At 51.9% G+C, this 17,176-nt stretch overlaps 5 protein-coding genes across 5 annotated transcripts; 3 read left to right on the forward strand and 2 right to left on the reverse strand.

Annotated features, from left to right (window-relative positions):
• Positions 1-185: 185 nt before the first annotated feature.
• Positions 186-1,445, reverse strand: CC77DRAFT_1025696 (hypothetical protein). Its single transcript, XM_018526117.1, has one exon. The coding sequence runs from the start codon at positions 1,391-1,393 to the stop codon at positions 455-457; it is 939 nt and encodes a 312-aa protein (XP_018379963.1). The 5' UTR covers positions 1,394-1,445; the 3' UTR covers positions 186-454.
• A 757-nt stretch (positions 1,446-2,202) lies between these two features.
• On the reverse strand, positions 2,203-3,497 carry CC77DRAFT_1054784 (hypothetical protein; the record flags this gene model as incomplete). Its single annotated transcript, XM_018527815.1, has 3 exons — positions 2,790-3,497; positions 2,592-2,738; positions 2,203-2,545 (listed from the first exon to the last, which is right to left on the reverse strand). Coding segments are annotated over exons 1-3 (1,032 nt in total), but the record flags the coding sequence as incomplete, so codon positions are not given.
• Positions 3,498-3,635: 138 nt separating this feature from the next.
• Positions 3,636-4,802, forward strand: CC77DRAFT_1025698 (acyl-CoA N-acyltransferase). Its single transcript, XM_018526118.1, has one exon. It carries the CDS (start codon positions 3,879-3,881, stop codon positions 4,719-4,721), a length of 843 nt encoding a protein of 280 aa, XP_018379965.1. The 5' UTR covers positions 3,636-3,878; the 3' UTR covers positions 4,722-4,802.
• A 1,346-nt stretch (positions 4,803-6,148) lies between these two features.
• On the forward strand, positions 6,149-7,740 carry CC77DRAFT_559414 (hypothetical protein). Its single transcript, XM_018532188.1, has one exon. It carries the CDS (start codon positions 6,223-6,225, stop codon positions 7,567-7,569), a length of 1,347 nt encoding a protein of 448 aa, XP_018379966.1. The 5' UTR covers positions 6,149-6,222; the 3' UTR covers positions 7,570-7,740.
• A 3,432-nt stretch (positions 7,741-11,172) lies between these two features.
• CC77DRAFT_922692 (hypothetical protein) lies at positions 11,173-11,937 on the forward strand (the record flags this gene model as incomplete). Its single annotated transcript, XM_018533741.1, has 1 exon — positions 11,173-11,937. A coding segment is annotated over one exon (765 nt), but the record flags the coding sequence as incomplete, so codon positions are not given.
• Between the last annotated feature and the right edge of the window lie 5,239 nt (positions 11,938-17,176).

Consider the following 17,176-nt stretch of genomic DNA (forward strand, 5'->3'; position numbering starts at 1 on the left):
TTACCAACGTGGATGGTGCGGCCTTATTTGAAGCGGTAACTTTTCATGATGATTAGTGTTTCGCTTAGGTTTAATACCTTTTTTTGTAGCTTCGAGGACCAGTTTAGGTGTATACGCGTTCTTCATGTCGAGGGTAAGACGCGCGTTGCTTGAAGCGTGCTCATGGACAAAGAGGAATAAACCTCAACTATCGTCATTATCTTCTAATGATCGTAATAATCTGGTCTGACTTGGTCTTGGTCTAGTCTAGATTGATAACGTGAACAACTTCGTACTCGCAAAAGAGCTACGCATCGTAACAGACGACGAAAGCAAATAGTAACGCGAGAGAAAGAGTTAGGGTGTTTAGCTTGATTGGTTGGAACTTTTGTATGAAGCAGACGTTACAGATAATTTAGTGTTATAACTTACAAAAATACATGCACCTATCCTAATTGTTGCCACACCATATATTCTATATCTTTGGGGGCTGCGCAACATTGCCGCGAAAGCGGTCTGCAAGAAGAGCGTAATTCCCCCTTGTAGTATCAAAAGGTATGCTATTCAGACGATCATAGAGAAGAAAAGATCGACTGAAGGTGACAAAGCTCGCATCGAAGTTGATACCAAGGTCTTTGTTCTTTGCAATAAGTTTGGCCTGTGCATTTCTGAACGCAGTAACGGAGGGGTTGTCGTCGCAAAGCCAGAATTTGAAGACACCGTTCAGACTTGGATTATTGTAACCACCATAGTAGGCACGAGAGTCGAGACCAGGAACCGGCGTGTGAGTACTGGCATTATAGATCGTACCGGAGGGGATGTCCGCGAGAAGACTGTTCATAATGTTGGCCGCGAAGGTCGAGTTGTCAAACGAAGACGTGTTCGCGTTGGAAGCATTTGCAACAACCCAATAAAAGGCGTTGTAAGTTTCGAAATTATCGGAAGATTGGCAAGTATTCTGTACGTCCTGAAATGCTTCGTGAGCGTAAAAGCTCATCACTCCCGAGAAGTCACTGAAAGCATTCCCATCGGGACCGATGACCGTCGCAGTGTAGTTGTTCGATGGTGGTGTGGCAAAGGCTGATTCAGAACGGCTGTATAGCTCGGTTATGTCGTTGTGGCCGAAATAGGAGGGTTGAGCATGATTTTCCGTGGTATTGATGCCGTAGGCTGAGTCAAAGATGTGGCCCTGAACATAGGCGATAGGCTGGTCGACAGTGTCTGGAGCGTTCCATGATTTGCGGCCATGAACTATCGTATGATGGTACAGGTATTCCGAGGTGGTCAGACCTTGACGACGCCGGTTAGCGACAAGTTGCTTGGGAAACGAGTTGGGCCAAGTAGTGGTAGCGAGGCACTGTGCGACCAAGCATTGACTAAGAAAGATCAGAACCGAAAGATTGCGTAGCTGCATGACTTATCACAATGATTTCGACCTCGTGAGATGTAATCGTGGCGCTGGCACATAGCTGCTTTTATTGCCTGTTTATGTCGGGATGTGGAGGTTGGTTACTTACATAAAAGAGCCGTCGGCCCGCGCACGTCGCACGAAGTGGTCAGACAGTGGAAGAGTGAACATTCGTAAATAGCTCGCCGACGCGCGGCCAGACTCGCGTTGGCGCTATCTATAGTAAATTATGCCATGCGAGTTAGTATAGTTCTTAGATAATATAGACATAACTCAATTCGACCTTGTAGATCATGATATAATTCATCTTTGTTTGACTTCAAGTTCGTTCTGTCGGATCAAGAGAAATAGATTTTGATTTCAGGTAGGGTCTCAAACCAGATAAGGTTCAACATTAAACTCGTCACTTGCCTCGATCCTGACCACTGTTTTGTGATTCTTTGTCTCTCCGGGCGTGTCGACAATACAGACTTCTAAGACAGGTACTGCGAAGTGACTTTCTCCGTCTAATACAATATCGTTGTCGCCTGAATTGTTGAAACTATGCATCCTGATATATCGACAATTACTGAGGCAGAATATTGATCGAGCAGGCGAGATGATACGCTATATGTATACTGAGCGCAACGAAAAGCTTGATCAAAGTGCGCGTGACTGTTGGCTATAATATGCTTTATGATCACGCAAAGCAACTGAGAAGTGACAAACGCTCAACACAAACTTAGATGACCTTTCTAGGATCAACAAATATTACAGTTCAAGTAAGAACCTACTGCTGGTCAGCCAGACGAGTGAATGTACCACCCGCAGCCTCAACAATCCGCTTCAACGCTTTCGCAAATACCTCCCAAGGATCTTCGCTGACATTCAGCTCGCCCGATAGGTCCGAAAAGTGTGACTTGGCGTCATAGTATACGTCCTGCCTACTCTGTTCCTGGAAATCTGCATCATCTTTTGTCTCGTTCTCGCGTTCAGTACCGTCATCGTCGTGCTCACGTTCGACTCGAGGCGGTTGCACTATGTAGTAAGTCACATCATCGATGTACTCTCTTGTAGAATCGCCTGGAAGATGATAATCTGGAAAGTTTCTAGGGATCGACACGCGCTGGAGAAAGCTTACATGCATACCCGTCTTGTAGCGTTTAACTTGAATGGTTGCTTCTAGAGATCAGCGATGTAAGAGTATGTTGATAGACATACTTACAATCTGTAGTGAGGCGTAAGGACCTCTTTGTAGAGCCTTGGGGTGCCATATCAACACTGGACAGGCGTTGAAGCACAATATAGTCTCCGTCAATAGTCAGATTCCAGGGCACGGAGTAGGTTTGCCGCGCTGTGACATGTATGCATTCTGAAGCTATAAGCGACGGTTTCGAAAAAATTACATTGGAAATAAACACACCACCTGCATTGCGAGTTTCTTGTGCTGGCAGATTCGACTGGACAATGGTTCCAATCTTATCCGGCTCACGTTGTTCCGATCGCTCGGAAAGATGTAGAACATCAATCTCGCGAGCTTGTTGGTCATCCATCACCGTGTTCGAAAGTTCATACTGCTTGAGATCCAATGAGGTGGCAAGTTGCTCTCCACCCGGCTGCTTCCAAAAGATGGTGAGACTCGTTTCGGTCTCACTTGGAACGATCAAGATGCCCGGAAGGCGTATTCCATGTTTGCCGGCGATGTCCACTGCATGTAAGTGGTCATGTGACTGACCTGATGTCCATTCCAGTATCTTCATTTCGCCCTCCTTACGGTAGATCACGACCTCTCCATAGAGTTCGTTCGGACTAATGTAGATACCTGGTCTTCCAGTCGCAAGGTATCCATTGAAAGTCTGTCCATCTGGTATCGCAAAGGTTGGGTTTCTCGTTGTCAACATCTCGGTCGACCTGGCTAAGTTGTGTTCCCTGTATCTCTGCGACCGGAAATCCATCCAGTTATGCATTCATACCATGTGTCGTAGTTTGCTTCTTCTCGGCCATCATGACGAAGGTAAGGCATGGGACAAGCTCGTGTGATCAAGCGCCTGGACAAACCTGCTGTCAGTCTCAGAGTCATTCTGATCATAGATTCCGAGAGGGGAAGATGCGTTCAATGGCTCAAGAGTTAAGACGTATGTAATGTTCAGGAGCAGCTTTCCATTCCGATTCCGAACGGAGCAGCCCCCGCGTTGAGCTAGGACGTTTCGGGAGAAGCGGGGTACGCCTTCATGTCACTTTGCTCCTTGTGGCCAACATCAATTCCGTGCACAAGCGGGATGACTCTTTCTGACGCGAAAGTCTAGGCTTCATGCCGAATCAACCAGCGTATCTCGCGAGCGTCAGCGCTAAGCCAGAGCGACTTAATGCGACGCCCGTCATCGCATGAGGCTGCCTGGTATTTAAGTTCACATAAGGAAGGCAGCATACGCTCGCAAAGATTAGAGCATTTTCTCACTCAACGCACGAATTGATACGCACAACTTCAGCAAGAGTAACCGCAATCGCAACCATGGCAGAACAAAAAGCCACCTTCATCAAAGTACCCACCGACCTCACCAATGGCTTCCAAACCATGCCCGTCGAACCCTCAAGACGGCTGCCTGAATCCGACATACGCATCGAACTCTGCACCGAACGTGACGCCACCAAGATTGCCGAGGGCCTCTATCTGTGTTTCCCCGACGATTGGTGGGCAAAGAAAGAACCACTGGAGCTCCGTCCCCAGGAAAACAGTAACCAGATCCGTATCCAGCGCATGGCTGCACGCCTAACCCCAGCCATCACCGACCCACATCACAATTTCATCAAAGCCGTCTACGTCCCCACGGGCGAAACGATTGGCATAGCAGGCTGGACGCTTCCTTCGAATCCGGGCGTGCACAACATGTTCCGCCGCACTGCCGTTGAGCACTACGGGTGGCAAGAGAAGATGGGCTGGAGCGATGCTGAGCTCGAGGAGATGTGGTCGCATGTTAGCAATGAGACTTGGAGCGTTCAGTTTGGCAAAGATGACGAGACGAGGAGGGAAATTACAGAGGGGAAGCCGCATTGGTATCTTGCGCCGTTGCTAACGTGGCCCGAGTGGCAGGGACGCGGTGTAGGGAAGAGGTTGATGGATTGGGCTATCAGGCAGGCGGATGCGGAGGAGGTTAGTACGCCGATGTATCTGGAGAGTAGGCCGAGTGCTAGGCCGGTTTATATGCATTTGGGGTTTGTGCCGTGTGGGGAGTATAATATGCTCAGGAGGGGACCGGCGGTGGTGAGAGGGTTGGAGGCGGAGGAGGAGAGCAAGACTGCGGATGTTAGAGTGGATGTTGTGGCGAAGGAGACGGAGGCTGATGTGGTAGGGTAGGTTCTATGTCACGTTGTGTCAGTAAAGTAACGTTTCCACAGCGGTCTCCTGGAGAAGCAAAATTTCAATGATATACATCTCTATTTGAATTACCTGATATTACAGCAACGTCAGTGATAGTCTGAAAGCAAACGGATATCGACACGCTTACTACAGGTACGAAAGCATCATTCCGTTTAACCATGGCGAATGTGCCGGTTGCGACTGAGTGCTCATCAAGCTCCTCGTTGGTGATGGTCTCCCCGCCAGCTGAGTATTCTCTCTCGGCCGTTTTGATCGCAATGCGCACATCGCTACGAGGTGACCGTGGGTAGAGGCAAAGGTCGCAATGGTGTTTCCGATTATGCGTGGATGTATACGTACCGGAAGATGTCGACGACAGTGAGGCGAGAAATGCGAGTAAGAGCACAGAACTGAGAAGGAAAGCTGTGGTGATGAGTTCCTGGACAGCATTTGTCTGCTCCCTCCCAGCCAAAACCCGACGAGTCGCTCTGAGCACGGACTCACCAGGTACGATGCTGATTGGTCCCAGGGTTCCACTAGACGAGCGCAAGTGAAAGGAGAAGGGCGAAGCACTACTCTGCCGGAGCTGTCATGGCAGCTGCTTAAAGACGGAGAACATATCCTGCAAGTTGCCTAGAGCCCAAATCGGGAACGTGGCCATACCACTTTACTGCTTGCGACGGCCGAAGTGACTAGAGCAAACAAAGCAAATCACTCGTAGTAGACAAACATCTATACACAAGCTGGGAGACAACAACACTGACCTTCCAATGCTTGCTAACACCACTAATCTCAAACGACATCCTACCGCCTCTCAGTCTCTACCCGCATCTCCATCGTCTCCATCAACTCCAGCACACGCGTCGTCATTCCTGTACCAACAAACCCCAGCACCTCTTCCGTCTGGAGGGAAGAACAACATGTATCATCTCATTCCTTAGTCTCCCAATCTTTCCGCATGTCTCCTTTTCTCGGTCTCAGCGTGATAGTGCTGAAGTCAGCGAGACGTGTTCGCCACCCTTCGTTATACATGATCAGGGCTTCATCCGTGGCACGCGTTGGGACATATGGACATGAAGCTTTGCGGATCAATTTCTGCTTAGATCAGATGAGAAGCGATGGAGTAATTAGTCATCAGCTTCTGGAATTTCCTAACGTCCCCAAGTCCCATGTCGTGGGATAGCAGCATGGTGCGAAGAGGGACAGGCGGCTGTAATGTCAACGACTCTCCCTAGTTCTTTCCACCAATCATAAAAGCCTCCTGTGACGATGCATGCCGTCTCCACACAGCCACGTAAAGGCAAGTCGGTTTCGTTGAGTCGTGCCTATGACTGCCGTGGACCTCGTAAAGGTCATGTCGTAATTAGCCAGTGGCGGTCGCGCATCAAACGGCCGGCTAGCCGGATTCTCGCTCCACCGAGTACATTAGCGCCTTCCCACATGGCGCCAGGCCGGCCCATCCAAACATGACCTCCAGAGGCCGCACCTCACCACCACCATGAGGGTGCGATTGACGCCGTTGCGCCTCGCATGCGCCGTCGCCGTCTTTGTCGTCTTCTCCCTGTTCACGCTCGTCGTCCGCCTATGGCACGGCGAGCGCGGCTACGATATCCTCCCGCCATCGCCCGCGACACCCGGCGGCGGGCCTGCCTCGCACGTCGCCTACGGCACCGAATGCTCGCCCTTCTCCGGCGGCGTCATGGACCGCGTGACCGTTGTCCTCAAGATCGGCGCCGGCGAAGTCGCAACCCAGTTGCCGCTCTACCTTAACCGACTCGGGCGCTGCAAGCAGGACCTGCTCATCTTCTCCGACCGCAAAGACACGTACAACGGCTTCGACATATCCGACGCCCTCGCCCACCTCCGCCCGGAATACAAGTTCAACAATCCGGACTTTGACGTCTATGATCGCATACAGAGCTCCAATGGCACGGCAGCGGCGGGTGGTGATAAGAGCGAGGAGGGCTGGCGTCTGGACAAATACAAGTTCCTGCCTATGGTCGAATGGACGAGTTACCACCGCCCGGAGTCGGAGTGGTATGTGTTTCTGGAACTGGACACGTATGTGAATTGGGACAACATGTACCGCTTCCTGTCCACGTTCAATCCAAAGTCGGCCTACTACTTCGGCTCCCCGGTCTGGCCTAAGAAGAAGACAGTCTTTGCACACGGCGGCACGGGCTTTGTCCTATCGCGTGGCGCGCTCGATAAGATCATGGCGCTGGGCCGTATGTTTGGTGAAAATAAGCACTTCCCTGGGACCCATTTCTTCGGTGTCGATGTCAAGAAGCAGTGCTGCGGCGACGAGATGCTGGCGCAGGTGCTAAAGAAGAGCGGTGTCTCACTCCGAGGATACTGGCCCATGTTCAACGGCGAGAAGCCGATTACCATGCGCTTCGACAACGAGCAGTGGTGCGAGGCGGTCTTGACGATGCATCATCTCGGCGAAGATGACTTTACACGATTGGCACAGTGGGAAGAAGCGCGGAGTCATCCCGAAAGGCCGCTCATGTTTGAAGAGCTATTCACGATGATTGAACCGAATCTGCAAGACAAGGCGGAAGACTGGTCCAACATGTCCGAGGACGTCGTATACAGAAAGGGCAAGACAGCGGCCAAATCCTTTGACAGATGCCAGAAGGCGTGTGTAGGCGATGGCAGGTGTCTGCAGTTTGAACACGACGGTAATGAGTGCCGCCTTGGCTATTCCATTCGACTGGGTCACCACCAGAGCAGTGAGGGCGAGCGGAGGTGGACGAGTGGATGGATGTTGCCAAGGATCAAGGCGTTCAAGCAAGCCCGCTCGCCATGTCAGGGCGCGCGCTTTGTTCACTCCAATCCTTGAGTTGCATCTCTTTTCCGGAAGCATGGACGACGATATGATATGTTTACGGCATTATATGGCGTTTGATACCCCCAAGGCGTTTTTGGATGGCACGTTGTTGTTGTATATATTGTGCGGGTTGTTGGCGAATCGCCATGGTTTTGGGGATGGCGTGGGGATGGTCAAGGCATTGGCAGGCATCTGCTTGCCATGGGACGCTACGGACTGGAAGAAGGAACTTGGCTTGACGTATTGGGCAGCGCCACTGACGGGTCGATGCGAGTGGCTCCGAGGGAACGATCTCGCAATGCAACTTTAGCCGCATCTTCCCATAGCTTGTACGTGTGGACAGAGATTGTGGCATGCCTTGTATAGGTGCCGGGCCATTCCGACACGTCCATGAATGCTCGCAAGCGTCTGAACTCGCAAAGGATTCGATAAAGCAATCATCCTTCTGTGTTAGCTGGAAGCACTGCAATATGTGGTGGATTGGCTTGACACTCGAAGATAATACACGTAACACATCACTGCAACGCGCAGCACCGGGTGCTTATAGTAGAACGAACGCAGCTGCTTGTTTTGATATCGTCGTCACCGAGCTGGAAAGGAAGGAGCTCCTAGCTCCATCGTGATTCACATGTACTCTCCCTTTAATCTTTCACTCACTCATCTGATCGATACACTCCTTGATCCGCTACCGATTCGCCTGTTCAGCCCCAATAGCATCCGTCGTGCGAAAGCGCGCGGAACGATAGGATTGTTGAGTGTAGCGGACGTATCCCGCTACGCTTATGTTTCTCTCTTCTCATGCATCTACCTCAGCCACGTCTTGGCATAACAGCAGGCGTACTGGTTGAGTCGAGATGCTTGCCAGCTGAGTACGGGGACGCCATCCGGACACTAATGCAGGTACCGTACGAGCCAAGCCGAGTGTACACTCCGCGGTCATTCTTAGACACACACTGTAACAGTACAATTCGTGATACACAGCGTTACTAGTACGCGCAATACTTGCTAATCAGGGTATATACATTCCTGGATCAGCCACACCATGAGCGATGTAGTTTGCTCCATACGAGATATCCTCGCGGACGTAACAGATGTCCCCCTCGAAGCGCCTTCCCTCGTGGCAGACGCAAGAGCAAGGGATGAGAGAGCACAGTCTAGACGTCCGGAAAGCCGCAACATTGTCAAGCGCAAAAGCAAGTCATACCCAGCGGAACGGGTCGATACCAAGAGCCCCAATCGCATGAACGTTGGCTCCAGGAACTCACGCCACGTGCGCCGCAGGCAAGACCGCAATCCCCTAGCGAGCCAGGACTCCAGCCAGCCGCATCGCGCAAACGGGTGTCAAGTCGTTAGCTCTGGCGGATAATTGCTTGTTTGGACATCTTGGCTCTCGCCTAAGTGCCCCCCTTCTTGCAATTGCTTACCTCGGCGCTAATTGATCAAGCCTCAACGACAAGGACTTGACGGGGATCGTCACCCGTGGACATTTCAAACACCCCAACCCCACATTTCGGCAGCCCCGTCCAGCCTTTTCTGCAGGTACTAGAGTCTAGATCGCCGTTATCGATTGCGATGGGCTATGCGCGAAAGACATTGTCGGACCATGTGGCGTAGTAACTCTTGTTCACCTCCCTGGCTAAAGGGGAACATCACATCTCGCTTATTCGCCTGTGGATCTACCTAAACGCTGTGCAGGTCAACACATCACCTACATGGGCATGTTCGGGACCATGACAGGCACGTCGTCACTGTAACCTGCATGGCAATGCCAAGTCTGTGGCTCTACCCATCTACGAAAATAACTTTCCACCATGGCTTTTGTTTCTTTTCGGCGTCGGTGACGCCTGGGATGGGGATTCGATGAAAGCCTCTATGCCACAAGCTTCTCTCTCCATGGACTTGAGGACTATATATGATCATGTCTCTTGCGCGGAATGGAGAGTCCACAGCAGACATCACTCGCTCATCGTCTCTTGTGCTTTCCTACTCGACTCTCTCTCTAGTTGATTCCCTTCTAGTGTCATCATTCGTTCTGACGCGAAGGTCTACATTCGTTCATCTATATCGCAACCATGCGTTTAGCATTCCTCTGGGCTTATTTGACTGCCCTCACGGCAGTCTCGTCTGCTGCGATTACGGAAACAGGGGAGTGTGGCGGAACCACCGGTCTTACGTGCGAAGGCTCACGCTTCGGCAACTGTTGCTCGCAGTACGTAAACTCACGGAATCTGACTCTTCTGACCCAAGCGGACTAACAAACCATCCAGGTACGGTTGGTGTGGTTCTTCGCGCGCCCACTGTGAGACATCTCAGGGCTGCAAACCCCAGTTTGGCACTTGCACCGACAAGCCGGACAGCAAGATTTCTCCCGATGGGTCTTGCGGTGGATCTTCTGGTTACGTCTGCTCTGGGTCTGGCTTTGGAGACTGCTGCTCTGAGTATGGGTGGTGCGGTTCTAGCACCGCTCACTGCGGCGCTGGTTGCAAGTCTGACTTTGGTATCTGTCCTAACGCTCGCTCTTCCTCTGTTGTCTCGACGCTGCAAACTTCCGCTCGTTCTTCATCTAGCTCCGCCAAACCGACGACTAGCTCTGCAAAGTCCTCTTCTATCAAATCTTCTTCGACGAAGACGACGAAGACTTCGACTGCTAAGACGACGTCTACGAAGAGTTCTACTACAAAGACCTCATCTACTAAGACCTCTACTACCAAGACTTCCACTACCAAGTCTTCAACCATCAAGTCTTCAACCATCAAGTCTTCGACCATCAAGTCTTCGACCATCAAGTCTTCGCCCACGATATCTTTGACTTCGAGTACTTTTACGACGCCCGCTGTCTCTTCTTCTGTTGTTGGAATGTCTTCCACCCCGATCGCATCTTCTCAAGCAGTCAGCTCATCAGCAGTTGTTTTACCTGAAGCCTCCTCTTCACCAGTCATTGCTTCTTCGGATGTTGTTTCGTCATCTGCCGCTGTCTCCTCCGAGATCATCATCTCGTCTTCAGCCGCTGTCGTTACTCCAGAGCTTTCATCCTCGTCTGCTGTTGCTACTCCCGATGTCTCTTCGTCATCTTCCTTCGAGCTTTCGACCTCATCCGAAGCTACCTTGACGGAGACACCGTCGTCGACAATAACCGCAAGCCCAGACGTGGTTTCTTCGACCGACACCGTCACCATCACGTCGCCTGATTCTTCTACTCCAGTTGCTGAGAGCTCGTCTTCCACCGCCAGCGAGGTTTCCGATACCGTAGCTTCGTCCGTCGAGGTCTCCTCCACCTCTACGGTAAGTGTGGATGTTACTCCCGTTTCGAGCGATGCGGATGTCACGCCTTCCGCTGTCACTTCCAATGTCGTTACACCCTCGGCCATCGTTACAAGCTCTTCCGAGCCAGCACCGTCTGCTAGCGAAGAGACTCTGACAATAACCGAGACTGAGTCGCTGAGCACTACGAGCTTTGAGGTAACTCCGACTAGCACCGAGCAACCAGCACTGTCGTCGGATATCTCGAGCTCGGTTCTTACTCAGGGTACTACGTCAACTGTCGACGAAACTGCGTCATCTACTGCCATCTTGGAATCCTCCTCGTCGGCGATCGAGACCAGCGAGTCAGTTGCTGCCTCCTCTACCCCGAGTGATGTGGTTTCTTCGACTGTTAGTGAAGTTGTCTCTTCTTCCAGCGAAATTGTTCTCCCAACTATCAGCGTGGTCATGCCTTCCATTGCTAGCGAAACCCCGACCAGCTCTAGCGTTGTGCCATCTTCTGTCATCGTTGAGCCCTCCAGCTCTGCATCATCGTCTGCAGCGCTCCCCTCGACATCTTCTACTTCGTCGTCAATCCTATTGTCCTCTACGCCTGTCGCGACCCCGCTACCTTCGTCGGGCGGACCGTCTCCAACTCAGTCCTGCATTGCACGATCCGCAAACTACGTTTCGAACGGCAACTTCGAGACTGGAGCACTCAGCGGCTACACCATCGACACAAGCCGGTCAACCGTCAGCATCGTCAACGACGCTTCATCCGCCCACTCCGGTAGCTACTTCATCCGCGGAACAAGTACCGAGAACAACAGCAAAGATAACAACAAGGCCATCTTCACCCGCTACAACATCAATATCCCTTCTGGCACCAAGGTCGTGGTATCCGCGTGGTTCAAGTCGCTGAGGTCTGAGACTGAGCGAATCCAGCGTTTCAGGATCTACCTCGATGGGACTGAGCTTGGTAATGTCGTCCCTGTCAATGGTGACAAGAGGTGGGTTAGAGTTGGCAACACCGAGTCGACGCCTCACACTGTCTCGAAGGCTACGACGCATACTCTTATGTTCCGTGTCGACAACAACCCCTCTGATGGTCCCTACTTTGACATCGATGATGTTTCTATTGTGGCTGTTGACTGCAGTACTGTATCAGTCTCGTCGTCGAGCTCGGTCATCGTACCGTCCAGCTCTAGCGTGGTTATAGTGTCGTCGAGCTCTTTTCCTGCTGTTGATTCGACTACTCCTTCCACTCTCTCTGCGTCTGCCTCTCCATCCAGCGATGTTGTGTCAATTGCTTCGAGTACACCTGCGGCAGAGTCGTCTTCTGTCTCGACCGAAATTCTTACCAGCACATCTGCGACCGAGACTGCAGTAAGCTCGTCAGGTACTGAGATCGTTTCAAACACTCCCCAGACTACTCCTTCCGCTTCTTCGATCGAGTCGTCTGTAGTTGTCACTTCAAGCACCCCGGAACCCAGTCCCGAGACCACACCCAGTCCTACCGACATCGTTGCTAGCTCTTCAGACGTCACTCCCACCACCCCTGGATCAACTCCAGAGACTACCACTCCTGTCGACGTCGCTTCCAGCACACCCGAGCCCACTGCCAGCGTATCATCAGACACTGTGTCTGTAACTCCCGAGACCAGCCCAACTTCCTCCGACGTAGTTTCTCAGACGCCTGAAGCTAGCTCAGAGTCTTCACTACAAGTCACTGCTACCTCATCTTCTTCAGACGTCGTTTCAAGCACCTCCGAGCCTAGCCCAACCTCTTCGGAAGTTGTTTCCCAGACTCTTGAGACGACACCAAGTGCTTCTGCATCAGAGACTGCAAGCTCCACAATTGTCGAGACTAGCTCGTCTTCTTCTGAGGCAATCTCCAGTACTGTGGAAACTATGGCCAGCTCTTCTGATGTCGCGAGTGTAACACCGGAGACTACTGCTACTCCTACTCCTTCGCCGGAAGTATCATCTAGCTCCAGCAGCGTCGAGACCATACCCAGCTCTTCTGATGTCATCTCCGCGACGCCTGAGACCACTCCCATTTCTACACCAGTAGCGACATCTTCTGAGGTTTTGTCGAGCACTTCTGAGGCTACGCCTAGCTCATCCGATGGCGTATCTGCTACACCAGAGGTGACCTCGACCGCTTCGTCGGCTGTGGTTGAATCTCCTTCCAGTTCTACAGATGTCGCTTCTAGCACTCTGGAGACAGTGTCTAGCTCTTCCGAGATTGTCTCTAGCACTCCCGGAGTGACGGTGAGCTCTTCAGCTTCCTCGACTAGCACGCCGTCTCTAGCCTCGAGCTCCACACCTGCTCCCGTTACACCCACTCCGACAACTCTCGTGACTCGCACATCCTCATTCACCTCGACATCCACTTCTACATCACTTCTTCCATGCTACACCGCTAAATCCGAATACCTCATCAATCCTGGCTTCGAGGCAAATCCCATCAACACCATCACGCCTTGGACATCGACTGACACTGGATTTGACTACTCTGTAATAAACGACAATAGTCGCTCCAGCGGCAGAGTCTTCCGTGGCACCGCATCTAGCAGCAGCACATCTACCCTCAAACTCACACAGGCCAATATCAAGGATCTACCCGCTGGGACTACCGTTACCGTGTCTACATATGTCAAGCCAATGCGTGACGGGATCAACACGGGCAACTCTTTGTCGTTCAACTTGAAGTTCGACGGTACGAGCGTTCAGACTTTCACCGCTAGCAATGTAAACAAGAATGGTTGGATACTCATGACGGGTTCGGTCATAGTCAGCAATGCTGCATCGCATACTGTTTTGCTGGAGGTAAACACCAAGGGTAAGAGTGGTAATATCTTTGCGGTAGACGATTTTTCGGTCAAGGCGGCGATTCCGGCGGCTGGGTATAGGTTTTGCACGAAGTAGGCGGTCTGATTTCGTAACAACGCTCTTTGTATACGCCAAATTTCTTTTGTCTTGAGATTAAGCATACGGAGAGGGTGATTAAACCGAAAAACGACGAGTAAACTACACAAGTACATATGTTCATTTCTACATTCTACATTATCTTCGCTGTACATTTAGTCAATGAATCAGACTCTTCCTCCCAAACGGATCGCCCTTGCCTTCCTCGCGCGTCTATATACACCAACAGCCTTCGGGTCGAACAATGGGTCTGTGTCGTCCGATTAACATTCGACACGCTGCAGCGGCCCGATCCACCCGGCCCCAGATATTGGGAAGCTTCGTCGACTGACTACGATAGTGCCGAGAGTACCCGTGAGTCGGGTTTCGCCGCCGCTACATGGTCCAAGCCTAACGAACACTGCTACCAAAAGTGAAGATGGTCTTCTGACAAGGGATCCATCGACTCTGATCGACGTGAGGTGATGGAGACCGTTTGCGGAGGCAACCTGATAGATGTGGGTTGCGATGATGTGTTGGCCGTTGATGCGGAGGTGATGAGGAAACTAAGCAAGAAGCCGGGGCCCGAAAAGGGGGGCGGGGTTAGCGGTGACGCGCAGAGCAACCGGCGACCTTGTCCAGGTGGGGAAGCAATCGGCGAGGAGCTACTGGCGAAAACCAGCTCTGACGGCGACGTTTAGAATTGGCAGTACAAAGGTCAGATCCGTTGCAGGATGCCTTCACTGAGAAACGCGAGCAGACGGCTATTTGGGTTCGCGATGCTGTTGGCGGAAGAGGCTGCCTAAGAGCTAACCGGCAGACAGACCAGTCGCCTGAGATGGGACGCTGGAGTAAGGTCCGGTCGCCTACCCTTGCTGATTAGTTAATCGATAGCTCGCAAGCCCCACCCAACATGCCAGGCAAGCGTTTCATACAACACCAGAAGAAACAGCATTGCTTTTTTTCTGGCTGCGCGGCCTGCGGAGATTCTCCGAGATGAGCTCGTCGTCGAAGGCCAATAGAAACTTTTCTACGCAAGGTCGAGTGCAACGCAACGCTTCACCAAGCTAGAGACTAGGCGAACAAAAGTCAGATAAGCATCCTAGCAGATGCAACAGACGCTTAGAGCATGATCGGATGAGCTGCTTCGTCCCGAAGTCGTTGCGTCACCGAGCACTGTTCTTCTCGTATGAGTCGGTGGGAGGCCGTTGGAAGACGCGCTACGCCTTGTCCTCGGCGCCCACGGGCTCAGCTGCCCATCTCAAGTCTGGAACCTGCCACTCCCGTGCCACGTCGTTGTAGGGAAAAATAGAGCGCCCACACTAGGCTCAACTCAAAGGAGGTGCTCTATCTTCCCTTACAAACACGTGTTGCGGTGTTTCTGTGGCGCGCGCCCATGTCTATTCCCGTCTCGGGTCAATAGAGTTTAGCAACGCGTTATGCAAAGCAATGTACGGTATAGTGAGTGCGTTGTGTTGTGCACAAAATCGTGTTACTCCATTTGCCTGATTCGGTCTCGGCGCTCTGATTGCGCTCACAAAGGCTAACATAGGGGTGGTATGGCACTTCCGCCAGTACACATCATTGCAAGAGTATCGATAACGAAGCTTTCGTCCTTGGGCGCGCAATGAGCGTGCCCTCACATTGGAATATAGCTGCTCAGTTGTCGAGTGAGAGTGCGACAGGATGCACGAGCGACGTTCTGATTGACGGGACAGTCTGGTTCAACGAACAAGCTACGAGCTACAGGGAAAGATTAAAAATTCCGGATACCAAAGCAGCCACCCATCGCATCCATGGCGTCGCTGATCTCCACATCGATACTTGCCAACGTGTGCCAGAGCTTTGGAGCGGCGGAGAGCCGGTTGCTGAATTTGTTGAGATCGATGGGACATGATTGGAGCGGGGCCAGGTAGCTTATGACGAACGGCCAGCGGAGGTTCCGAAGTGCGGTACACATTTGCATGTTTCAGCGTGATGCTTTTCCACGCAACGGCCTTACCCCTGGTCGATGTACGCAGGGCGCCGATCGTAAAACCAGGTCTGCAGATCCGTTAGCCTGGTCGTCGGAACAGCGGCAAAAGCACGCGACATGAACGGTCGTGGAACACGTGTTTTCTATGCTCAAAGGCGGCTTCAATCCGGTCTGCTGGTCGGGTGCGGCGATGGACAAATACCACGCGGCTGTGAACAATACTTGGGTATGCTGAACAGCAAGAAATCTTTCATTGTCCATGCTACGGCTCCGTAAACGAGGAACAAGGAAGTCTGCCGGGTTCTGACAGGAACAAGAGGGGCAGACTTCACCAGTTCAGGCTTAACAGATGACGCATGGATCCTCTCAGGTCGATTCCGGCCGGGGTGTCTCTTCCTAGGCCACTAATCCAGGAGCATTGTCGTGTTTGCACTGCCAGACAGCAATTTCACGTAGCCAATCGCCAGCGCATGCATTATTCCACGGGCCCTGTTAAGCGTCTTTGTATTTTGTCCCGAAGGATCCTTGATTACACACTTTGCCGTCTCTCCGTGGCGCAGCACGAAGAAAAGCTTATCCCCGAGTCCGCTGTAACGACCTCAGCGTCCGTCGAGCGTCACAATGGACCCTTACACTTCATCATCCTCGACTAGTTCAATCCCCTCGTTTGCGTGTCCAACATGGAGGCCTAACGTAGGGTCAGCTTAAGCGTACCTCAACATACAGCAAAGTGCGTCCACATGCGGTTGACGACGTTTGCAATCCTGTTCCCAAGTACAAGCTGCAAAATGGCTACTGTCACCGACACGGTGCCCATCGCGATGTTTGTCCACGTATCTCCAGTAGGCCAGTCGGTTGCAGTGGCGCTGCAATTGGCGGTTACTGAAAAGCGAATCGTCTCCGGAGAGATCACACACCCGAGGTGGTGAAGCATCGTGCAATTCATGACGCGCTATTGGAGTGTGCGTGGCATAGAGAGGAAGTGGATATTGAGTAGTAGTTTGGGATATTGATGATAGCAGAATGCCCTGGTCGAGAAGCAGTGGACTACATATACCCAGATGCTGGTGTGCTGGAAGCAGCCGTGACCACAATCAACAACGTTGTTGATTTGGCTCATCTGACATGGTTGCGCCGTTATGGCAATGCCTGGATTACATACGATAAACTTGTCGCGCAGTCAAAGTCGCATTGTCGACATGGTCGGAGTATGGAAGGTATATACGACTAGACGTGTCACATACACCAAATCAGCTTGGAAAGAACGATCGGACCATATTCAAGTCAGATCTGACGGCCAGCTACTGGGCCTTGATCTAAGCGAAAAGCCGTGAAACACCACATCTGCAGATGCAAATCCCTATGAAATCACGAAGCGCACATGGCAAGGGATCTGCGCCGCCCACTAACCTTGAAAAGGGCTAGGAATCTGCGCCGCCCACTAACCTTGAACAAGGCTAGCTTCATGATGTGCTCCACAAGGCGCCTCATAGT

Source organism: Alternaria alternata (assembly GCF_001642055.1).
Source record: "Alternaria alternata strain SRC1lrK2f unplaced genomic scaffold CC77scaffold_31, whole genome shotgun sequence".
Taxonomy (NCBI): domain Eukaryota; kingdom Fungi; phylum Ascomycota; class Dothideomycetes; order Pleosporales; family Pleosporaceae; genus Alternaria; species Alternaria alternata.